Consider the following 26,846-nt stretch of genomic DNA (forward strand, 5'->3'; position numbering starts at 1 on the left):
CCCCCCCCCCCCCCCAATATTCAAGACCTTCGTATGTGTTCAAAGAAAATCTGCATACGTTATAGTTCCTTGCTATAAAGTTACGTTCTCAAAGGCTTTTAAGGATTATGTACCCTTGTGTTGATTAAATGCTAAACATATGGATTTTTTTTTTAGAAAATCCACAGCTTTTCCCTTGTACTGTCATATTTGGCGATTCGATGCTTTATTGATGAAGGATTATTGCATTCAGTGCTAGCAATGATTTTTTTAATTGAGTTATATATGTTCAAAATATTATAACAAAAATAAAATGCTTCGGCGCTGAGCGCAGCCTGATATGACCGCAGAAGTTGAACCATGAACAGTTGGGGCAAATTTTGACACAATATTCAAGCTTATTACTGTCTGAATTAGGATTGTCAGGGGTTAAAAAAATGTGTTACAGCTCACTAGCCCAGGACTTATTGGTAGCAGGATTTTACTAGCCCTGTTGAAAGAGCTGCTAGCCCATCAAAACTGACCTGCTAGCCCGAGTATACCTTTCAAATTTAGAGTGGATGTCCCTTGTTTTGAATCCGGCATTATACACGGTATTTGATTAAATAAATCAAATGAATTTTTGTTTTATTAATTATAACAGGGATCTCTAGACATCTTTTTGGATATCCCTTGTACTATGGGTTGTTAAATATTTCCGGGCACAGAAAACATGTTCATTGATATTGTCATGTTAAACCAGTGGTTCAATTCGTATATTTGTTGTTCCCACATACAAAGCAGACTTTTTATCAGCGAGATCGGGAAAATAACGGCAATATTCACAAAACATCATCTCTTGTTTATCATCAGTAACAGTCGACCTTGCCCATGGGGAATCTTTCTGTCAATGACACTATAAATGTTTTTTTCCGCTTTTCCTGGTCGTATTTGGCATTTTTTGGGATAAATTTTCAGCCTCATTACCCCCTTCATCTACCGTTTTTCGTTTTAAAACTGACAAAGTTCCTGTGGTGGCCGTACTAAAATGTTTAGAAATAATTTGTGCATGGTTTCAAGCTCAAATTAACAGCTGTCCGACAAGACAGGTCAATATCGATCATTACATCATACACCCAAGTACCATTAATTGAAAATCTCGGCATAAGCAATGTACAATACCCCCTGTACTGAGAAATTGATATTGAAAGTACGTGAATTGCGATCAATACATGATACCGGTCCACCCAGAGTTAGTTGTTCTATTTTTAAAACATGTACAAAATCGGTTCAAATTCTTGGAATCCCGGATGACGTACGTAATTGAATCTGATTGGCTAAGATAGAATAGCAATGAGGGGATTTTCCACTTACTATTTTGGAATGGTTGTTACTAGTCCGTCAGGCATATTCGGTTACAAGTTTTAATTGCCCGAAGTGTAAAAGTCTAGTCCCGGGCGTCGGGCTAGTGGATTTTTTAACCCCTGATTGTGATCAAATTTTTGACATAATATAGGTTTCTGACACAAAACATGTGTAAAGGTCTTTCAAATCTATTGGGCAATACTGTGCAATTAAAGATTTCTTCTTGAAACTTTTGAAATATTTTAAAATTTGAAAAATTTTGAAAAAAAAATTAAACCCCTTTTAAAAATTTGGAAACCTGCAAACTTTTTGAACTCACAACCACCACCCCCCCCCCCCCCCCCCCCCACCCTTTGGAGCAATAACCTCAACACTTGATCCCAGTTTTCCTTTGTAGTATGGAAACTTGTAGTACAATTTCAGAAAGATCCATACAGTGACTTAAACACAAGTTATTGTCTGAAAAACCATAATAACTAAAAAAATGTTTTTTGGCCCTTTTATGGCCCCGAATTCCTTCATGAATGGGGCAATTACCCCCAAACTCAATCCCAGCCTTCCTTTTGTGATATGGAACTTTGTGGTACGATGTCAGTGAGATCCATACACTTACACACAAGTTATAGTCCAGAAACTACAAATGTGTCTTCGGACGACGTAGACAACAACAACCACATCATACCATTATACGATCCCCCCCAAAAAAAATTGGAATCGTATAAAAATCTCGGTCTTAAAATCTGTGGATTTTCTAAAAAAATCTTGGTTTTATTTTCACCAAATTTTCTTTTTCTACTAAATTCAATTAAACTATAAATAATAATGCTTTGCACGAAGTTTCCCCTTGGTATATGTACAAAATGGTCCATCTCTTTTTATAAATCTGGATAATTTCAGAAAAGGTATCAAAATTCATAGGGACTCCTGGAGACGGGACAATTTTTTTCAAGCCCTCACCCTTTTCTCCAAAGTGCATTATTTTTTTTGTTTTCTGTTAAATACCATTATTTTGGCGTTTCTGTATACTATGAACATACATTTATTATCAATAAAGTATATTTGATATAAACTATCAATTCCAAGTTTCTTCTACACGGCGATCACTGCTAAATTGATTTCTCCTAAAATAACCCAAACAGTAATATCATAAGAATAGATGACCAATGCAACTATGCATGGAACCTATAGAACACAGAGTCATGATGATTAATTTATTATGAAAGGAAGAGAAGCGACTAACAAAATGAGGTCTTCTCGTTTAAGTAGTATAGATAGATAGATACTATAAGTCGGAGAAGCTTTTGTAAAGAAACATAACAAGCTATACACAAATTCATAAACATCACATAAGTACATCCTTAACCAGGCTATATATCAAGTCGACAAACATTGGAAATGAATGGAAAAAAAAGGATGAGATGTGAAAAAAAAAAACATAAATTAATTCCCTGCTACATACATAGATTGCTTTAATGCATACTTATGGTCGTGCCTTTTTCTCTCGATTTTATGTACGTATATTTTGGTATCACACAAGTTCATGATTTTTCTCTGACTGTTTATAACTGCGTTACACTAGATCCAATGATTCTTATTGATTTTAACTTTAATTTTCACAATTTGTGCATGTTATTACCTCACTGTCCAGGTTGGGAGAGGCCCAGTCCTATCCTATAAAGCAAAGGATATGGATTTTCTCAGTCTTACATTCCAGGATTGGTGACCGCATGAGGGTTGAGCTATCTCAAATAGGTTTAAACCCTTCTCATTCTATGACTGTCCTGGCAAGTCAGGAGCTTGTAATTTTTAAAGGTGTTGTCTTTTTAATTTTTCCAAATTATGTCATGTCGGGGCATTTTATAAATTCTATATGGTATGAGTTTTGCTCACTGTCTGAGAAGGGCCGTACGGTGTCATACAGATCCTTAATTTCGAGTTCTGTTTTCTTTTTAATTTTTAAATTGATGTCCAGTGACAAATATTTCTCGAGTCATGTCATTCAGGCAGTATATAAAAAAAATGAAAATTGTTCATGCGAGTCGGTAGGAAATAGACTCCCTACACTCTTGTTTTAAAGAATATTTATTTTATTCAGTTATCTTGAAAGACAATATCTACTGTAGTTAAATGAAGTTGTGATACTGAGAATTTGACTAATTAGATTTTATTTTCAATTGCCAAAGTGTGAAGTGGTAGAGCCCATTTCTGTAACCTTTATTTGTTGCATTCTGTGTGATAAAATTTAGTAGTTTTGAACCTACTGAGATTTTAATAACTTATTTTCAAATGATGGAACCTTATCAAAATGTTTGTCAATTAAGATAAATTGAACATGGTGTTAACAGTCAGCAAACTGTCACACAAGAAATATATTTAATGTCCGAGAACATGTAAAATAAACTACCTTTGTGAGGACATTGAATAAAATGTGTCGCATATTTCTCAACTCCTCTTCGTGCCATGTCAACAGAATTTTAATTTATACCGTCTTAGATGACAATTTATCAGAGGCTGCTTCAATGGTATATATGCATAATATAAACTTTATACATAAATCTCATTTCGAATGTTGTCTTTTCGTCCTCCAACATTCTTTGTCAAAATCCGGGATTCGCACTCGACTGTTTTGGAGTCAGAGATACATCTTACCATAGATGTAAAATTACATCTATAACCTTACACAGGTACACTGGCTAGTAAAGGGACAATAAACGGAAGTATAAATTGCCCCAGGTATTTTAAGTCGTATATTGAGTGTAATGTGTACACCGCCACGTGTGAGTGATTTCAAAGATAATCAAAATGATGTAATTCATGTAGTAACTTCCATGCAGCTACGCATCATCGCACGTAATATTGGACATCGCAAAAAAAAACTAGAATTTTTTATGTGCCTTGTTAGATATTTAAAATGATATAACATCCAATGAAAAAAGAAATGTTTAAGATGGATATTTCTGATTTTCTGGTGAGTTAAAAATTCCATAGAATATCTGAAATGATTTTAAGGAGCATGCATCTCGTTTATCTGATACTAAGTGAGTACAATAAGTCAACGTGTTAGTCGAACTATTAGTGTGTTTTGTCTTAAAATGTGTAGCCGTGTTATTTTGTTCACAGAACGAAGGGCAAATTGAAATTGAAACAAAAGGAAAATAAAAAAATAAAAGTTATTACCGTACCATAAGTTGACAAATAATAAAAATTAAATATATTAATTACCTATTCCGGCACACATGAGTTCAATTTATTAATCCCACAAGGGATACCAGCTATCCAAGGAGACATTTCATATATCGGTACTCAAATCACTTCAATATTTTATTTCTCCGCGTGTATACCTGATGAAGTCTCGATTATTTTACAAAGACGGAGTAAGGATTAAAAAAAATAAAGGAAGTAAAAAATATATCATTTATAAGCTAGCACACCAGTGGCGGATCCAGAAATTTTCATGTGCACTGACTGCCTAAGAGGGGGTCGCTTCAGTCATGCTTCAGTGATTCCCAATACATGTATAATCAACCCCATTTTTTTTCAAGAAAAGGGGTACCTGGCCCCCTCTAAATCCGCTTCTGTCACACTATTCCATTAGTACTTTAAAACTTCTTGCACGGTGAACTACTATTAAAATTAATTCGTAACCAGTCACTTATGCCCACCCCCCTTTCACTTATTTTTCATGCTCATCTTTTCCGTTTGTAGGAAGGGTCTAAAATGCCTTTAATTTTATGTTTTATTATTTATGAATTAAAGAACAGTTTCATTTAGAGTTAAAACTATGTCCGACACTCCCTTTATCTGAAAAAGCTTTCATTATTTAATAAAAAAAAAGTTTTATCTTATCTTATCCCGTTAGTATAGAAAGTCCCTTTAGTCTAGATTTTTAGTTTATTGAAGGACCTTATTGTCTGATTTTAAAAATACACCTTAAATTGTAAAAATATTGGAATAAGCTCTCGCCGCGATATAGCATTTTTGTGTTAATGCAGCGTAAAGCAAACAACAATCAATTGAAAGTCCCTGGATTAACTTAAAATGGTCATTCATTCTCTCTCATTGATTATCCAAGTTTATCTAATCACTTGACTATGCACCAATACCCTAAAATTTCATTACACAAGGACACCTGTGGTACAGCAAGGATTCGTATATATAAAATTTAGTTCGTTGTACGTTCATGGATATTCATGACATGTGACCATTTGTGTGCACTTAGAACTTGACGGTCATCTTTCTGACCATCGATCAGATCGTGCAAGGGTTGTGTAGCCAGTCAAGGTCCTTTCAAAATTCCATATATATATCTGACCATCTACTCGCGCTTTAGCCTAAAGAAAAGACACGTGTATTCTCGGATGACGTAAGGAGAATTAGTATTTGTAATTATGATATTGTTATCATATATAAAAAAAGAAGATGTGGTATGATTGGCAATGAGACAACTCTCCACAAGAGACCAATAATGACACAGAAATTAACAACTATAGGTCGCCGTACGGCCTTCAACAATGAGCAAAGCCCATACCGCATTGTCAGCTCTAAAAGACCCCGACATGTTCATATTAATGATCCACTCTTTGAAACCTAACCTTAGTATGACGAAAGTGCTATATATAACGAAAACAGCGGAGAAATGGATTAAATAGACTTGCTTTATTGTATAAACTAAAAAAAGGTCGGAGTGGAACTAACCCCGAAAAATTCAGTCTCTCTCCGTAATCGATCTCTTCTATATACTTGTTAATGAAATAATCGTAGATCAGCGGAATATAACGACTGAATTATTCGGGTAAGTGAAACAAGTAAATAAAAGTCAAAATTAACCATATGTAGTTCCATAAGGAGGGATCTGGACAGCCTGCCCCTAAATCAGCCTCCGAGTTGAGTCATACGTATTGACCTTTCTTGGCGCACACACGGTTTTCATTGCCTATGTGTTTTTTTGTACAAATAAATAATTTGATAATTAATATGCCTTCAATCCATTTTCTTGAGACATATTACACGTACATGAATCATGAATTTTCTACGTTTTTATAATTTTGAACACATAGTATGCCCTGGGATCTGACCTGAAATATACATGAAACATTGAAAATTCACGATAGTAAGGTATATAGGAGCAACATTTAAATTCAAAGGGTTAGGGGTTTGTTCTGAGTCGGAAATAATTCGGAACACAACGTTATTCCCCACTGCCATGCACCAAACATTTTTTTCTTGAAATAAACGGTATGGGGAATTCTGGAATTCCGATTTTTTTTTGTCAACTGCCAGACCAGAATCTTTTTTTCTCTCATCAAATTGGGGATCAGAATATGATCAGAATAGGCCTCCAGATTTCTTTTGGAAAATTTGGTGTTCACCCCAAGAACCGGGTTGGCCACAACATAACAATTTCAATTTTATTTACAATTTACACGGTGTGCATATGTTTAAGTATGTTTAAATGAAGATATTTGCATATAGTTTAGGACTTTATTCATTATAGGTTGAAAAATACAGGCAAAGTTCAGATGTTTATGAAGTGTTATATATTTTGACTTTTGTGAAACCTTAACAGAATAGACAATTGGGGCAAATCTGATGAAAAAAAAACCGAAAATTCCTAGTAACAAAAAATTAACCCACATAACAGCAATTGAAATCTCCTCCCCAAGAAATTGTACCTCAGGACCTGTATAATGCTGGAAGTATTTTAATATGCCTTTGGAACACCCTTTTAAAAAATTGGGTATGGTTCTCCAGGCCACGGCTTAGGTAGCACTTCACAGTTAGAAAATAAAATTAAAATTGAGCCACAGAATGTCTGATAATCTTCCAATCCTGGCCTTCAAATACATTAGGCCAACTGTACTAGCACCCCCTTTTTTCTGAGAAACCCTGGCTAGCACACCCTTCCTTTTTTCACAGTGTCTGGATCCGCCCCTGACCGATACGTAGTACTCAACTATGATCAACTGTAGGTCATAATAAAGGACGAAATACGTAACGTAAATTAATTCAAGCGTGAGGGGCCCCCATATATCACGGCTAAAATTGTACTTAGTTTGTCCTTTTATACAACCTTTTGGCAAGTACCACCAACCGAGAAATCAGTTACCACGATCTTTCAAAATTAACATGAACAGTAACCATCATCAACGTCCTTTTTTTTTCACTCTCTCTATTTTCTAAGTAATGTACAACTGTTTACGCTTGTCAGCAGTGTTTATCATTGTTTTCATTAGTTTACAAGTTGTGACCTTCGAAATTGTTTTATTCAATGTTCCTATAGATTTTTATGGTAACTCCCTGTGCCCCTAAAAAACAAACAAAATAAAGTTTCCCTCCCACAAAATTTTACACTTAAACGTTGATTTGAAAAAAAAACTTGATTTTATAATTTTGGTTATCAATTGAAATGAACCTTCTAGAGCCTCAACCTAACGCGCACAATAATGTCAATCATTACACATCAAATTTAACCCTAAATTGACATTCCACAATCGGTCAGTAACATCACCTGTGTTTATAGCTACATGATGTTTCCCGCCGTTGGAAGATCTCGTGCAGTGACACAATTGATAAAATCTATTTTTAACATCTCTATTGTGAGCGAAATTTTTGACGTGCATTATTTCATTATTAAAAATGTTCGATCTACATTTGTTGCAGTCTAAAATTTAATTAACAGAAACGTAATATCATTTCTTTTTCTTTGGCAATTATAGTAAATTAATCTCATCCCGGAATGTATATTCACTTTACCATTAGACCTGAAAGTGATTTCTAATAAATGAAGAAACTGTGTTTCACATTAAAAAATTTAAGAATATTATCGCTCAGGCATATTTATTTTATTTTAAGATGATTGATTGTTGGTTGCTTAACTTTCAGTGGCAAATATTCCATGCAAGTCCGGACAAACTTAGTTTTAAGATTGCACTTTCAAAAATCATTGTAAAACAAAAATGATCAGAAGAACTTTTATTCATGTGAAATAACCGTCCAATCTTTTAAAAAGAACTTATTTACATTTCAAAGTGTAACAGATTAGTTTACAAGACAGGCATTGACGTTAAATATACAATTCCTTGTATCATAGATATAATGGCTATTATATCTATGCTTGTATACATGTACGTAACTTTCATATCTTTTAAATTGAACTTTTTTGTCTAAAAAGACAACCCACGAGTTTGCGAAATCGAGTTTGAATGCACTGCATTGTGTGTAAATACATATACATATTATGCAACGACGGTCTGACTCTATGTATTACCAGGGTTGCGTTCAATATCGTAGCGGCTACGTAGTGCTATGTAGATTTTTACTATTGAACGTGTAGCTATAGATAAGCTGCTACATAGATATTGATAGCAACTACATAGCCGCTACGTAGCTGCTACGATATTGAACTCAACCCAGTTGACCCCTGATACCAACTAAGGTTACTAAAGACTTTCCCCTGGCCGTTCATTTAATTTTTGTTTCAATAAACGGTTCTAGAAGCAATTAAATGATCTGCGGCCTCTGACATATAATTAAAAAAAGTAACCATCTAATCCCCAGATATATATTAAACTGTTTCTCTCTAAATTTACAGAAACATTATATGATATATTTTTGAAAATTCATTATATCTCAAATGATTATAGTTACTTTGTTTTTAATTCTGTAAACATCTATATATCATAATTTGTACCACACTACAAGGATCTATTAATAACCGTCGCTCACGCATAACGGATTATACAACGACCTATTAATAACCGTCGCTCACGCATCAGTGATTCTATCAATGACTCAATACACACCAGTTTTATCGGACAAACGGCTAATTCCCGCCGACACGGAAAATCTCCGGATAACATGCAAAATATCCTGTAATACAGCAAATTTACGATGAACCTCTAATTTTTATCCGTTTCGCGGAGATTAGCCAAAAAACACCGGAGTTTTTACAAAAATCGCGGTGATTTTCCAAATAGGTCTGCCAGTGTATGAAACAATAAAAATACAATAGCACAAAATGTTCTATTCGAACTGGACTACTTTTAGTGGATACCAATTTTCGTTTTTTTTAAATTAAAAATTATGTTTTTGTGGATATTTAATTTTGTGGTTTTGCCAAGTCTGCACAGAAGCTTATAGAAAAATTGTACTTTGTCAAGGATGTTTGCTACTCTTGTTTCAAAATAACAAGCCTTTTAAAAGACAGTTACAAATTGAAAGTATATGAATAAAGGAACTAAAAAAGCAGAAAAATTGAAGAAGAGTCTGTGTGCTTGTTTTCGAGATATAAGCCATAGAAAATTTGGCAGGAAGTGATTTTCTCTAGATTTTTCATACATATATCATTGGCACCTTTTTCCTTCAAAAACTATGAAAAAATAAAGATTTTATAAGATTTTGGAAAATGGCTTTTTATACGCCCGTCAAATTTTTGACGGAACGTATTATGGTATACAAATGTCCGGCGTCCGTCCGTCTGTCTGTCCGTCTGTCTGTCTGTCTGTCTGTCCGTCTGTCTGTCCAGCGTAAACATGTCGCACCGTAACTTGAGAATGACTTATCCAAATTTCATGAAACTGAACATAGTTGTTTCTTATGATGGTCAAACGATCTGTATACTTTTTGGTGAAAATAAGATTAAACTTTTTGAGTTACGGGACTTAGTAACTAAAACAGGTGTGTGTTTTTTTTTCACATGTCGCACCGTATCTCAAAAACAATTTATGATTATTGCTTAAAATTTTACACACTTCTTAGTTATATTAATCTTAAGATCTGTATACTTTTTGGTGATGATTCAAAATTTTATTTTTGAGTTATTGAGTATTTTGTAAAAAAAGGGGGAGGGGTTTTCACATGTTGCGCTGTATCTCAAAAACGATTTATGATTATTGCTTAAAATTTTACACACTTCTTAGTTATATTAATCTAAAGATCTGTATACTTTTTGGTTTTGATTCAAAATTTTATTTTTGAGATATTGATTTTTTTTTTTTTAAAAGGGGGGTTTTCACATGTCGCGCCGTATCTCAAAAACGATTTATGATTATTGCTTTAAATTTTACACACTTCTTAGTTATATTAATCTAAAGATCTGTATACTTTTTGGTTTTGATTCAAAATTTTATTTTAGAGTTATTGAGTTTTTTGTAAAAAAAAAAGGTGGTTTTCGCATGTCACGCGGTATGTCAGAAACTATTTATGCTTATTGCATAAAAATTCACACACAAGACGACGGGCGTATCATGCGCTCAAGGCGCAGCTGTTTGTTAAAACTATATGTAATAAAATTGAGAAAAAAAGTAGGGGTTTGCGGGCAAAATGTTTAATGGCACAACATGGATAAAACCAGAGGATTCCGAATATCTGGCAAAAAATCAAAAACAAGAGGAGCAAACATCCTTGGTTTCCTTAAAAGAAATTTAAATATAGGATCAACTACAGTGAAGGAGAATGCCTACAAAACATTGGTACGTCCAATTGTAGAATATGCCAGTCCAGTATGGGATCCATACCTTAAGATAGAGACTGACAGACTTGAGATGGTACAAAGAAGAGGAGCTCGCTACGTATCTAACAAACATCATAACCACTCCAGCGTTAACATGATGCTACAACATCTCAAATGGACATCCCTGGAACAAAGAAGGAAAGAAGCGAGACTCACAATGCTCTACAAAATAGAAAACAACAAAGTGGCCATGTCAAAGGAAGGTCGTCTAATACCACCAAAAAGACTGACACGAAACATGCATGATAAATCCTTCCAAGTACCATCAGCATCCTGTGATTACCGCAAACACTCATTCTTCCCAAGAACCATCCGGGATTGGAACGCTCTTCCTCCTGGGGTCGTATCAGCACCGTCAGTCGAGGCCTTTAAAGCCTCGATGACAAAGCTGAATTAAATTTTAAAATTTTGGGGGGAGGGGGGTGGTCTTATATGCGCACCAAACCATGGCAGTATAATCAGTTTGTTGATTGTGGCCATTATCTTATCTGGCAGAAGCAGAAGCAGAAGCTTAAAACATTTGAATTTGTGGTTAACCTTTAAAATTGGTATCCCCGGAATAATAATGAATCCACAGTATTAAAACTGAAAAGCAATCCAATTGTAGTTTTAATCTATCAAGGTAGTGGCTAGCAATAAGGCCAAAAGGTTAAAAGTCAAATTTAGAGTATCACATAATGAAACATAAAGAAATAATATTCATGCTTTTTTAATTGTTAAGACTATTGGTACTAAATGTTCTTCATGTTTTACAGGTTATGAATTATCAAAGTGTGAAGGAAAAACTGGTTCCCCAGAGAAACCTCTATCTGATCTTGGTTTGCTATCATACAGAAGTTACTGGTCCCAGACAATTTTAGAAATACTCATAGGTCTGAAACCAACAGATGGAAATGAAACTCCTATTATAACAATCAAGTAAGTCAAATTTTCATAACTTCAAGGCTTTCTGGATTTTGCTGTAAAATGTGAGTTCTTCAACTCATTGTTGACTGAAGCAAAGCTGAAATCTATACATTTTTATCCCCCCGCCATAAAGGAGGGGCATTAAGTTTTACCCTTGTCCGTTTGGACGTCTGTACATCTGTATGTCTGTACGTCCCAAAATTGGTTTCCCTTCTCTAACCTTAGTTTTCCTCAACCAAATTTTATGAAACTTATACACAATGCTTATTACCACAAAACACAGATCAAGTTTGAATTTTGGTGGCGTCACTTTTACCCGTCTAGAGTTATGCCCCTTTTCAAACCTAAAAATTGCTGAATTTTTAATTTCCGTTCTTTAACTTAAGTTTGCCTCAACCAAATGTTATGAAACTTATACACAATGCTTATTACCAAAAAACTGAGATCAAGTACGAATTTGGGTAGCGTTACTTTTACTGTGCTTGTGTTATGTCCCTTTTTAATGTTATATGCAAGCAGGGGCATCATCTGTGTCCCATGGACACATTGCCCATTTATTTTTACAGTCAAAGCTAAGGGATCACCTCTAATTAACAGTTGTCTTCATCTAACTCAATTTGAAATCCAATCAGTGGTCACCTATTTTCCTACAAAACTGCTGTCCTCTTTCACAAGAGATGAAATACTAATACAAGTATATATATATACATATATATGAGTTTTTGATTGAATCTAAAAGGGAAAAAAAATATTTCAGAATAGTCGTTTGAAAATTAACATGATTAAAACATTTTCCTTTGGAACTACTGAGGAGAACTTGAGTAGATTATTGATGCTTTTGTATTGATTTTGCAGTGAGATCTCAGAATTAACCAGTATAAAGAAAGAAGATGTGATATCAACGTTACAACATTTAAACCTCATAAACTATTATAAAGGACAATATATTGTGACATTAGCTAAGGAACACATGGACACGCATAATAAAGCCATACAGAAACGCAAAATTAGGATTGATTCTAAATGTTTACATTGGCAACCGAAAGACTGGAGTAAACGGGGCAAGTGGTGAATAGAGTTATCTCCCATGTATTGTGTTCAATATTGTATGGCAAGCATAGAGAACAAATATTTTAGATCTGAAATTTTTGTTGAAGTGAAAGAATGTCTATTATACTTAAAAATGTGATTTTTCAGTTGAAGGCAGCAATGGATTTGTTCAGACAGACAATTTACAAATGGCTGTTTCCATGGATACAGTATGGTATTAGTTGAAACAAGTGTTGTAAGAAAATATTCTTGTGACATAATAACTAATAAAAATGAATAATAAGAATTTATATTTTCTTTTTTAATATTGCATAAATGGCAAACATTCATACTGTGAAAATATTTTTATGTCTTGTGAAAGAGTAGTAAGGGGCATGATATTTTTTCTGTTTTATGCATCCATTCATGATTCCTTATAGATTTAAAGGTTTGGTTCAAGGTAGTTTGTGGTCAACTGGTCACATCAACTTTAAACTAAGTACACATGTCATAATCAAATGTACTGTTTACTTTATACGTGTATGTCAAACTAGGGTTTTGACACTGATTTTATGGTTCACTGAAGGTTGCACTTTGTAAATACAGCTGTTTCTCAAACCACGCCTCTTTTGGGGAGATATTTAATATTCATAGGTATGTTAATTTGTTAACGTACTGGTTCCCATTGATGATCTCTGTGTTTCATCTCATAGAGACATCACTTGGGAATGTAACCAGTATAGATAAACATGGTAGCGGCTAAATTTTAATTCTTAGGAGGTCCAAAAATGGAGGTAAGGGTAGTATAGAATTTTAGTATAAGTTTAAACTCTTAGAAGTTCAGGGCATATAAATGTTGAAAATATGCCGCACAGCCCTATATTTTGACCTTTGAATAAAATAGTAGTGCATATAAACTTTCCGTTCTGGGATATTATTTTTCACGAAACTTCATAGTAAAAGTGTCACAGTTTTAGCCGCAAAGGGAGTTCCTATGGGAAATTGCATTGTCTGTATTTACAGAATTGCAACCTATATAGGGTTAAAAAATAGAACATACAGAATTTCACAAAATCTGGTTTATCTCAGAGATTTTAAAGAATTTAACTCAAATATGAAGTTTTATAAATATTTCATGAAGATTGAGAAAATCCTGGGCCTTAACTATGATGACTCAGCATAAATTCACAGTTTAAAGTATGCATGGTTTACTTAAAGCCCTGAATTCAAAATAAATTCATAATATATGCCTATTTGTAATTTAAATTGTTTAGAAGTGCTTATATTTACTCTTCGCAGTAATTGCAACTCATTGATCCTTCCTAAATATTTCTGGTGGGGTGTTTTTGTCCTGTCGATAACCCAAAAGTAAGCCGTAACGCCTAAATGTGCTTTTTTGTGACTGCGGCATAAAAAAGTACAAGCTAGAATTACAAAAAGACCTCAGTAAAACTTACAATAGTGTGTTCTATCCTTAATATGTAGTAAATATTTCACATTGCTAGAAACAGGGAAAAAAATTAGGAAATGTGAGGCCCCAGGGGCAAAAAACAGAGGAAAATGCCTACCCCTGAGTCATAAAACAGATAATTTAACTTGTAAATGCTATGATTTTTTTATTTTAAAGGTCTTTTATAAAGTAAACAATAACTGTGCTAGGAAGTTATGCAAAAATCAGATGTAAGCAGTCATTTCAATGAAACTTTTAGTGAATTTATGCACCAGACTGATATCTTCATGAATACAACTTTTGCAAATATGCCTTTGTTTAAACACTTCTAGGACATATATTAACTAACTTATGTTAGATATATGGTTAGGGATGATACTGTTGTGACAAGAATTCTAAACTGACCATTTGAGGCAGAAATTGTGAACTTTCATTGACAAATAGGCATACAGTAAGATGTGGACTGGAGACACAGGCAGGATTTGATACTTTGTATAATCTTGAATGTTGGAATGCTTAACTACTAAACAAAACATTTATAGTATTCTAAAATGCTTTCAATTTGTTATCAGAATAGTTTCAAACAGGTTTTAGACAGTTCATGTCAGAAAACATGCACATAGGGTAAGCTGGCAATAATTAGAGTCTTGTTTTCAAAATCTTTAAAAAATTGAAACAGGGGTAGGGGTATAAAATGTACTGTAAAAGGAGACTTAGAGTATATGCAGTGATTTCTTTAAGGCTATAATTCTGATAAATAAGTATTGTTGTGAGAAAAAGTGTTTTTAGAGAGTTTTCTATTTGAATAAATGTTTGTATAGGTTGCACTTTGTAAATACAGCTGTTTCTCAAACCACGCCTCTTTTGGGGAGATATTTAATATTCATAGGTATGTTAATTTGTTAAGGTACTGGTTCCCATTGATGATCTCTGTGTTTCATCTCATAGAGACATCACTTGGGAATGTAACCAGTATAGATAAACATGGTAGCGGCTAAATTTTAATTCTTAGGAGGTCCAAAAATGGAGGTAAGGGTAGTATAGAATTTTAGTATAAGTTTAAACTCTTAGAAGTTCAGGGCATATAAATGTTGAAAATATGCCGCACAGCCCTATATTTTGACCTTTGAATAAAATAGTAGTGCATATAAACTTTCCGTTCTGGGATATTATTTTTCACGAAACTTCATAGTAAAAGTGTCACAGTTTTAGCCGCAAAGGGAGTTCCTATGGGAAATTGCATTGTCTGTATTTACAGAATTGCAACCTGAACATTGAAATGTGATAGTGTGAGTGGGGTATAGTGTTCCTATAGACACATATGTTCTTGTTTCTATGCAGGTTCCAATTTTTATGGTTTAAGGAAAGATCACTGGTGCATTGGTGTTGAATTTGTAGGAAATTAATGTCTGTTGGATTTTAAAATTTAAAGTTTTGATTACATCAAAAAGTGTTTTAAATGTAAAATATATATGAAAAATATATATTTGAAGTATAAATATGTATACTGTATAAAATAATACTTACACAGTCAGAAATTGAAAGATGAATGACAAAATCAATGAAAATTCAATTTAAATAAACAGATCAGCAGTTTATTCTGTATGATTTACAGTCTGGGATATTCATATGTACCGCATACAAAAATGTTATAACACACAAATAAACAATAAAACAGCAAAAATACTGTAGACAAGAAAATAATTGCGTAATTTTTATTGCCAAAAAATGTATGTACTTGATAAGACGATCATATGAAAGATATAATTATAGAATAATTTGTCCAAGAATTTAAATATAGAAAAATATTCTTCAGGTGACTGATCAATACTAACATCAGACTAGTACTTCTTTTAAATTGAGTTTTAATGTGTGTATTCCTATGTGTTGGTTTATGCTACATTGGCTAGAGGTAAAGGGGAGGGTTGAGATCTCACAAAATTTGTTTTACCCTGCCACTTTTTTGCGCCTGTCCCAAGTCGGGAACCTCTAGCCTTTGTTAGTCTTGTATGTTTTTTTTAATTTTGGCTCATTTATAAGTTTCGGAGTTTAGTGTGACGTCCATTTTTCGCTGAACTAGTATATATTATTGCTTAACGGCCAGCTGATTTTCTCGCTGTATTGAAGACCCATTGGTGGCCTTGGGCTGTTTTCTGCTCTTTGGTCGGGTTGTTGTCTCTTTGACACATTCCCCGTTTCCATTCTCAATTTAATAATACATATAAAACTCAGGAATGCTAGTACAAATGTAGCAAATTAGTGAATTATAAGTGATGTTGGTTCACGAGTTGAGTTTTTGGGACATTTTATTTTTTGATTCCATTTTCTTTTTATAACATTGACTTTGGATATGTTTAATGGAAATACAGTAGAAAATGCAACCAATGTAATTATGTATTTGAAACTAATATATATCTGTATATTTCCATGACAATTTCAATGCAAATATCTTTTTTCTGTTTAAATCATAATCTAATTATACCTTGATTAATAATCCAGATAGTTATTTATGTAAGAGATTCAAGGATAAACATTTCAACATTACATTCTAGAAAACAGTCATTTGAGATTATACATGTATGCAGGATCAAAAGTTAATCTTAATTTTGTACTTATTGTGATTTTATTTTTAACATTTTAATTTCTCTGTATCATTCATTGGGAATCATCAAATATAAATTCTTCTGCACTTTTATGCGTTTTTGATGATAATGATGTATACATCCCAATATGATAAAACAAATTTGGTTCAATTTGATAAGCAGGGATACCAGTTTGTTTAATAAATGTATGGAGAGCCAAATCTGTATGCAAATCTTTGTAATGAGTTTCAAGAAAGTTTATCACTTGAGGTATAAATTTACTAGAAAACAACATGGCTGGTGTACAGCAGCCAGGGGTAGGTCTCAAAGTATAAAAATGTTTAGATGAACTGAAAAATTCTAATACATTTGGTCTCCCTATGGTTAACACTACCAGTACAAATAACCATGCACCATATAAAAAATATGCAACTCGTATAAAATTTGATCTAGATTTACACATCATTAAATTGATAGCAACCAAAGTGCTGCCCCCTATACATCCTATACATAATATTTCTGATACTCTTGCTAATTCAAAACCATATCCTTGCCATTTTGGAGGATAAAACAGTTTTATGTAGGCAAATTCTGCATTCAGAGTACTGGTAGATTTCCTTTTCAAATATTGCAATTTATGATGAATAATTTCTAAAGCATTTGACCTTGGTATTGAGTCATCTTCAATCATCAGCACGTACTTTGGGCGGAGAGAATGTGCAGTTTCTAAACAGTACATGTAATCAACTGTTTCTTTGTAGTAACTGTTTGGATAAATTTTAGTACCGTACAAAAACCTCCTCTTGAAATCAAAAGTAATTGGCAATGAAGACAACCCATATCTTTGAATTACTGGGATTCTGGATTTTAATTTCACAACTTCGGTGTAATTCTGAGGAAACACATCTACATTACATATCATCATAATTTTTTTGGGGAAGATTTTATCCTGAACAAACATTTTATGAGTAGCCGCTATGGTCTGCAAGATGTATCCAGATTTATCATAATCTTGATTTGTTCTATTGACGGTCACTATGACAACAGCTAGTTCCGTTTCTCCAATATATCCAGGCAATAAGGTTTCATTGATTGTTGCCAAATATTGCTTTGCCTTTGCCAAACGTTGATCGTTCAGTGTATCAGCCCATGATTTTATTGAGTTTTCTCCATGGAATAAAGTAAATACCATAGAAAATGGTTTATTCCAGCTATAAAATACCACAACAGGTAGAATGACTGAGAAACTTAGCAGAAACAATAACATGTGCAGCAGAAGTTTTGATAAAACGGCCATTGTTGTTTTCTTCTGTCCATAACTTTATAAGCAGTTGCCTAATCCATAGTTAGTAGTCAGGGAAAATCTGCAAAAATAAAAAAAAAAAAATTTGAACTGCAAGGATTTTTATGAATTAACAGTAAACATTTTATCCTGCCATACTTTAAGTACATGGTATTTTCCCCAGAGCAAATGTATAGAAGACTGCTCATGCATCCATTATTAAATAATGGAAAACATATATATTCAAATTTTGTAATTTTAAAGCTCATTTATATGACACAATTTAACTACTGTAAATTCAGAAATTATTGCGATGTTTTTATTATTGCGAAAAATGCAACAGGGTTATATTCGCAATAATTTAAACTCGCATTTTGAAATTTTTTATTTGAATTAAGCAGGATTTTTCTCAATATCGCAAAAATTTAAATCGCAATTTAGTCTAAAATGACAAAATCGCAATAATAAATGCACGCAATAATTTCTGAATTTACAGTATGTTTACTCAACCACTAGACTCCGAGAGCACAAGTTAGGAATTCAGATGTTTTATATGCGGTATGCTAATGGATGGATGGATCGATACCCCATATCCTTTGTTTTCTATTAGTGTTTTTCTTATTGGAAATGGTTTGGAATGAGAGGAATATGCTAGATTTAGATTGTTGCTCAAATGAATCGAAGCTTACACAAACATCAATCAACTAGCAAGGAGTCAAATTTAATTTTTGCCCTATTACTTTTATGAATAATAGATGGTGGTTAATGAGACAACTCAAAAGCACAATAAGACTCTGAAAACCACTCTCTTAAGCCTTGCTTTAATTTTGCAAAACCTAAAAATAAAAGAACATTTATAAATACACATTTTTGGAGATGAATCTCAGACTTCTTTTTTTAAGTATTGCATGCATTTAGTTTAAACACGTTTTATCTGCCAAACTGCATAGGGAGTTGGACTTCGAAATGACAGTATTAGACATACTCCCTCAATACAGTTGCGTAGCAACGTGGTTATATTCTGGTTACTTTAATAACTAGTATTAGCAAAGACGACCACAGTTAAAGTCCAGTTAAATCATTAATTTCATGTCTAAAACTGTTATTTCAAAATTAACACAAAAAAGTAGAAGAGCGCTAACTAAGATTAAATTTGTTAAATGTTTTGAATCTGTAATTCAAAGCTCGCCTGTAGTGCTGGGGTTTCGTTGGTTCGATTATTGACCGGTCAAACCAGTGACCTTGAAATCGACATTTGCAGTTTCCATGTCAGGCACATTATTTCGGAGCCAGAATAACGTGTCCGGGTAGATTGGGTTTAAGAAATACAATTCACGGAAGTACTATATATAAAGAAGTAGGTTTTTTTCTGGAAAGCCTTTGATTAAAACCCAAAACTATCAGTTCTCCTTTTAAATTTCTCCAAGCCCTACGATGGCAGCCGGTAACATGGACCCCCCTTTTTTTCTTTGTTGCAGATATTTTCAATAGAAGTTCTTTACTATTTCAACTTAATTTCCTTTATCTAGTGTTTTCTTGCCATTACTAATACAATCTTACATTGTGGACCGTTTATAGATATGTGCAATCCCTCTACCCTGGTTTGTACTGAATATGCATCAAATATTTGCCACTAGACGTTAAGCAAGGTCACAGTTCATCAATGTATATACTCCTGAAAATATACAGCTTCCACGATAAGATTGTGTTCAAACAAGAAGACAATTAATACTGGCAAATAAGCTAAAATTAATTATAACAACGATTTTTTATATCGAACATATCTATATAAAAGAAAATAATAAAAATGGGTCCATTCCCCAAAGCTCTTTTATGGTAGCATAAGTAAGCATAAGGGGCATGCGCAGAACTTTGTAGAATTCCAGCGGAAAATTCTTTACATTAGTATTCTCGTTTAGAAACTTGAAACATAAACCATTTCTTAAAACACAAAAGAAATGTACATTCAGAAGGAACATGGTATATATACATTGTTAGCTGATATTTATAGAGAATGTTACCACAAAGACAACAATTTTGATTTTAGAAAAGGAGTTATTTAAGTTTGGATGATGGATCGACTGTTTTAATAGAAATTGAAACACTACTTAGTAATACATGTATATCTATGATTCCTTGAAGTTACAGTCTCTTCAAATTTTGCTATATATTTGGAGACAAGAAATTATTGACATTCAAAATTGCCAAAAAATATAAAGAAAATAAAGCGAACTATTTTTAACAAAATAGAAATGGGGAATATGTCAAAGAGACAACAACCCGACCAAAGAGCAGACAACAGCCGAAGGCCACCAATGGGTCTTCAATGCAGCGAGAAAATCCCGTATTCGGAGGTGGTCCTCAGCTGGCCCCTAAATAAAATTGTGTGCTAGTTCAGTGAAAATGGACGTCACACTAAACTCCAAAACATATAAATGAACTAAAATTAAAAAATATGCAAACTATAAATAAGGAAAGAATTTTGATGGATGATGGATGTATGGCTGTTTAACGTTCAGTGGAAAATTAAATACATATTCAGGACGAGAACATGATAATATGATATGAGTATAAGCCCTGCTTTGTACTTGACCGACACACTGGGCCAGATTTTTAACTTGCTAGTTCAAAATTAAGGTAAAAGTCCACACATGAAGACATGCCTGACATATTATTTTGACTCCGAACCGACCAGTCTTTACTCTTACTCCTAAATTCTGCGTGCTTAGCGGAGAAACAGAAAATACCTATTTTTAGTCTTTGGATTGACCCGGCCGGGGTTCGAACCCTTGACCTCTCACACTCACACCGAGGAGGACAGGTTATTTTTTTGTATATAATATAGATGAAAGAAATCAAACTAGATATAAACAAACATTCGTATTTACAGAAATGATTTATTATAATTTTTGTTGTGTTATTTTTGTCTCGCCTTGACGGAGTCAAAAAAGCGAGACATGTTCTTCTTCTTTAAGTTTCTAGCGATCCTTCAATTATTGAAGATTATTCGCCGGGCGTCGACTATAAAATTTTATAATTTACATTGTAGCAAGAAAAATAAAAAGAAACAAAATAAAAAAATAAAAATAATGTATGTACATTTGAAAAAAATTCATTTAGATAAAACTATATACATTTGATAACAAAATAGTTAGGGATAGAAAATGGGGATGAGAGCAGATTCTGAGATCATACTCTTGAATCCCTGTACTGTACTGCATGATACTATTTGTTGTGGCAGATGATTCCAGTTTATAACTGTTCATGGATAAAATGAATATTTATAACTGTCTTTAGATGTTTGTATTTGCCTAAATGAGTGTGGATTGCTATGTCTAGTTCTATTGTCTAGTGGGATCAAAAGGTTATATGTAGGGACTGAAACAATTTCGTGTATAATTTTGTAAAAGAAGACAAGTCTGTATCGTAAACGCCTAATTTCAAGTGGATACCAATTTAAGTCTGTCATCATTTCAGTAACTGAGCTGGTGTTATGGAAGCGGTTGCATGAGAAGCGCGCTGCTCTTCTCTGAACTTTTTCAATTTGTGAAATTTGCTGTTTTTGATGTGGATCCCAAATAGTTGAGCAGTACTCTAGTTTTGGTCGGACAAGAGCTTTAAATGCATGAGCTTTAACTTTAGATGAGGCTATTTTTAGGTTTCTACGAAAAAAATCCAAGAGACTGATTTACTTTTGATGTCATGTTATCGATATGTTTGTCCCATTTTAAATTTGATTGAAGAGTTAGGCCTAAATATTTTGTAGAGTCAACTTTTTCTAGAGAGTGATTGTGTAATTTATAAGTGAAGTCTAAAGGTTTGCGTTTTTGAGTTACACTGAGAATGTTGCACTTATCAGGGTGAAAATGCATGAGCCAGTCCTGCTCCCAACCGCCGGCCGCTTCCAAGTCAGACTGTAATGTATATGTGTCATCTGGTTTTTTAATTTCCCTATAAATAATACTGTCATCTGCAAACAATCTTAATGTACTATGTTCAATATATTCTGCTAAATCATTTATAAATATTAAGACATAGGTATGCTGTTTCCGCCGGCGGCGTCAACAATGTATTAGTTTGTGATTAGGTCAATTTATGTGGAACTACTAGTGGTAGGTCAATGATATTTGGTATGCAGTTGTATTAGCATTGGCACATCTCATTTCCGTGGAGATTACTTAGCCCTGCCTCCTTAGTCATGGTCCATTGACTTTGAAACTTTCACTATGCTTAACTTACATGCATTAGTTTGTGATTAGGTCAGTTTATGGTGAATCACTAGCGGTAGGTCAATGATATTTGGTATGCAGTTGTATTAGCATTGACAAGTCTCATTTCCATGGAGATTATGAGGCCCCTGACCCTCAATCATGCTCTATTGACTTTGAAACTTTTACTTATTTTACATGTATTAGTTTGTGATTAGGTCAGTTTATGGGGAACCACTAGTGGTAGGTCAATGATATTTGGTATGCAGTTGTATTAGCATTGGCACATCTCATTTCCATGGAGATTATGAGGCCACTGTCCCTCAATCATGGTCTATTGACTTTGAAACTTTTGCTTATTTTACATGTATTAGTTTGTGATTAGGTCAGTTTATTGGGAATTATGAGTGGTAGGCCAATGATATTTGCTATGTTGTATTAGCATTGGCAAACTCATTTTCATGGAGATTGTTTGGCCCTGTATCCTCAGTCATGGTTCATAGACTGTGAATACTTTGCATTACTTACATGTCAAAGTTTTGCTATTTTAATATCAACATTTACATTTTACTATTAAAATAACAAAACGGCGAGACATATCTCTGTGTTAACAGTTTATTTTCTTTCATATCATTTATATTTGCATCCAATTACATATACATGTATCTTTAGGGATATCTACTTAAATTCCCTTACTCTGTATAATGAATAATTAATATTTTATATTATGTAAAGGAAAAGACTTCAGAAGTTGTCTGATCCAACCTATATTTGTCTCTTTGAGCAGTTAAAATATTTTTGAATATTGACTTATATATAAATGTTAGTGTTAAAACCATCCAATATCAACCCTTGGTCCGTTTATATTGAACATGAATAAGACTGCGTTTAGCGAACATTCTATAAATAGATGCTGATTTTTTTTTTTAAATATTACGAATGGCTTCCCAATATGATTGAAATCAATATATAATAAACAAGGAAATGAATTTAGACTGTCTTACCTTGTCGCTTATTCCTAAGACTTTCATCAATCTACAATGGTGTAGTTATTCAAATTTCACTGTAAATTTACACCTGATTGAAGATCACACGAAACCTACAGTGTAACAGTATCCGTTAAATTTAATATATATGTACATTTGAATTATTAAAATTGGTAAAGTTAGTGAGGACAGTTATATGACGTGGCATTTGAGATGTTTGCTGTTCTCGTTAAATAAGTAAATAATCATCTTAAACTATTGAACGTCTTGAAAAATGTTCCATAATTTACAAAAACTAGTAAATACTATATGAGATAAGAAGAACTAGCTCGGGACACTTTTGTTCATCTCCCGTTACGGTCTAAGAACTGTATGACGTCGCCTGAGGGTTAAAATCATGAAATTCAAAAGTTGTGCTAATTTTGTTTGTTTGTTGTTTGTTCTTCATGTGTTGTTTACCTGTAAACTGTTGATATTTTTGCTCTTAAGGTAGATCAAAGTTAATGCCATATTATTATGTAACTAATCCAAGTATGAATACATTTACTGGTCTACTTCATTTCTGTAACCGTCTTAAGTGAAAAGGAAATGATCAATTTTCGTAAAAAAAATTATGAAATACTTCAATGAATACCAAATGTCTTTGATACCACACTATGTTTTATTGTTTTGTCTGTCCTGTCTCGCTATGTATTATCTTATGTTTGTAATTATATTATCCCCTTGTTCACCCGTATGTGCGCCTGCTGTTATGAATAAAATGTTGAAATCTGAATATTGACACCATCTCCCCCTTTTTGGGGTGAAAATCAAAGGCGCTTAAGGAGCCGTCGATATTTGTGTTTGTGCATATGAGTGTTCGAGTATTTTTTTTATATGCAACTGATTTTCCCTCAATCTATATTTGTTTTTTTTGTCTTTATCCATACAAACTTACAATAACTGTGGAAAATATTAGATGGGCATCGCAAAAGAACTACAGTTAATTTCAAGATTGGTGGATAAATAAGAGCAAGAAATTATAAAGAAATGAGAAACAAGTCGAGATATTTAAGAATATCTAATAAAAAAAATCTTGAATACACACATCATGAAAAGGTAGTTTGTGCCCCAAGCGCCTGTGATTAAATTGGACTACTTCAAAATCATTATTTAATCACACCTTAACTTAAACTTTCAAGAAAACTATTTTTACACTACTCAAAGTGAAAAAGGAAAAGTTAGAAGGACTTTTAGTTTTTTTCCTAGAAAATTTGAAAATTTAAGTTTTGAAGAATGATTATTTAAAACTGATCCATTTTCTCTTATATTGTTTCACGCATACGGGTCAACATTGGACCGTTAACGAAGCTGATGTACACTAGGCGTCGCTATAAAGGACCTATGTCACATTCTTACAAGATGTTTCCCAAACACGACAAAATCAAGATGTTGAAGAAAAGAAATTTTGAAAAAAATAATGTGGATTTAACATGTTTTATGTTTTTTATTTTGGTCAAGGCATAGCGATCCTACAGTTCGTTGTCAGCATCGGCGTCGTCCTCAACATTTTACATTAAGTCTGTTATCCAAGTTTTTGTCCTGACACAAACAACTTTGCCAAACCCTTATTGAAATTTGGAGAGGAACTTTTCTGTGATCGAAATCCCCATCCAGAGCGAAACATTCTTTTCTTCATAATTTTTGTTTGTCTATAGACAACATGATGTTTAAGTTTTTAAGATACCAATTAATTTGTCAAACATGGAATTTTTTAAAAGTTGAACAGAATCTTCTTCATATGACCAAGAGGAGTATCTGGGACATAATTTTGAAAACATTTTTCTTTTCATGCGTTTATCAGTATTTTACTGATATTTTGTATGTTGTACTTTAGATATAGCGTAGGGTTACAGATTTAAAGACATCACTATTACATAGAAAAGATAACAGCAATAATAAAAAGAAAAAAGACAGACAGCACAAATAACCAATAATCGACTACTCCGATAAAATAACGGACATGCAAACAAGGACAACCAACAACGAACAACACACGGGCTAGATAGCCTGCATTGGTACATGCGCAAACGGAGTCTAGGTTAAACCAGTTTTAGGTGCTCACAAACCTCTCATTTTACCTGTGTAGACCGTCTGTTGTAAAACTAAACCATTCAGTAAAACCCAGCGGAGTGGAGTTACCTACAGGACGACCAATAACTTCAAAAAAGAATAAAAAGACGGTACAAAAGTGGAAAGCTTGTTCAAAATGTGCTTACAAATACAGGAAGCTGGCTAAGTAGCTACAAAGCTGTTGGTTGGATATTGCGGCGCTGAAGAAAACAAAGTTAACAGTAACCTTTGTGGAATTTCAGGAAACTTTAACAGAAGCATTTTCTTAATCACGAGATACCCGGCATATAGAATAAATTTAGATCCCCCTTTTTAATTATAAATGTTCTTATACTTTTCTGATGTTTTTGCACTTAGGCGTACATTCTGTTGTTAAAGATTTTAAAAATGGATTAACTTTTTCAAACCTTTATCGAATTTAACAAAACTTGGATAGAAGTTTCTTCACAATCTATTTTTGCAGTCAATATTACACTTTTACACTGACAGCAGCATTAGCAGGCGAGACACGGGAGTAGATGGAACCCATTTCCAATTTTAGAATTTTGCACTGAAGGACAATCGAAACCAATCATTTTATTTGGTTTTGAAAGACACTTGCACATTTTTGGCTTTTGCATCATGGTTGCTATTCGTTCTTGAAATAGCTTCCCATAATTTGTCAAAATATAGAACAAGTACTTTTTGCCGTCGATAGGTATTTTTTAATTTAACTTCATTTTTGAAAAATTTGATTTTTAATTCGCCCCTTGACATCTTGTCTCCCTTTTTATGACATAATGTTGCAAACAAATTTAAGTAAACATATGAAGTGTTTTGTGGATTTTTGTCAGTCTGGTTTTTCTTTGACCATGGTGTTGTCTGTATACCATTTACTTGTTTGACTGTGGTGTTGTCTCTATATCATTGACTTGTTTGACAATGGTGTTGTCTGTATATCATTGACTTCTTTGACCATGGTGTTGTCTGTATACCATTGACTTGTTTGACCATGGTGTTGTCTGTATACCATTGACTTGTTTGACCATGGCGTTGTCTGTATACCATTGACTTGTTTGACCATGGTGTTGTCTGTATACCATTGACTTGTTTGACCATGGTGTTGTCTGTATATCATTGACTTCTTTGACAATGGTGTTGTCTGTATACCATTGACTTGTTTGACCATGGTGTTGTCTGTATATCATTGACTTCTTTGACCATGGTGTTGTCTGTATATCATTGACTTCTTTGACCATGGTGTTGTCTGTATATCATTGACATGTTTGACCATGGTGTTGTCTGTATATCATTGACTTCTTTGACCATGGTGTTGTCTGTATATCATTGACTTGTCTGACCATGGTGTTGTCTGTATATCATTGACTTGTTTGACCATGGTGTTGTCTGTATATCAATGACTTTTAGTTTTTGCTATATATTTCATATAAAACACATTTGTTCCAACAAACAATATC

General features: G+C 33.4%; 2 protein-coding genes across 3 annotated transcripts in view; one reads left to right on the forward strand and one right to left on the reverse strand.

The window, feature by feature from the left end:
* Positions 1-13,076, forward strand: part of LOC127739034 (histone acetyltransferase KAT5-like) — a 36,060-nt gene extending 22,984 nt beyond the window's left edge. Inside the window, exons 11-12 of the mRNA XM_052250593.1 lie at positions 11,590-11,752; positions 12,596-13,076. Coding sequence (XP_052106553.1) covers positions 11,590-11,752; positions 12,596-12,812 — 380 coding nt within the window. The 3' untranslated portion in view covers positions 12,813-13,076. The remainder of the gene's footprint in view (positions 1-11,589; positions 11,753-12,595) is intronic.
* Positions 13,071-23,580, reverse strand: LOC127739035 (post-GPI attachment to proteins factor 4-like). 2 transcript variants are annotated; one of them, XR_008000250.1, is made up of 3 exons: positions 23,296-23,580; positions 15,487-18,165; positions 13,071-13,349 (listed from the first exon to the last, which is right to left on the reverse strand). XR_008000250.1 is itself a non-coding variant. In XM_052250594.1 (2 exons), exon 2 carries the CDS (start codon positions 18,096-18,098, stop codon positions 16,875-16,877), a length of 1,224 nt encoding a protein of 407 aa, XP_052106554.1. In that variant the 5' UTR covers positions 18,099-18,165; positions 23,296-23,580; the 3' UTR covers positions 13,071-16,874. The 2 variants fall into 2 exon arrangements, 1 of the variants encoding a protein (XP_052106554.1); XM_052250594.1 differs by having other exon boundaries at positions 13,071-18,165.
* Between the last annotated feature and the right edge of the window lie 3,266 nt (positions 23,581-26,846).

The sequence above is a fragment of the Mytilus californianus genome, unplaced genomic scaffold (genome assembly GCF_021869535.1).
Source record: "Mytilus californianus isolate M0D057914Y unplaced genomic scaffold, xbMytCali1.0.p SCAF_4, whole genome shotgun sequence".
Classification (NCBI taxonomy): domain Eukaryota; kingdom Metazoa; phylum Mollusca; class Bivalvia; order Mytilida; family Mytilidae; genus Mytilus; species Mytilus californianus.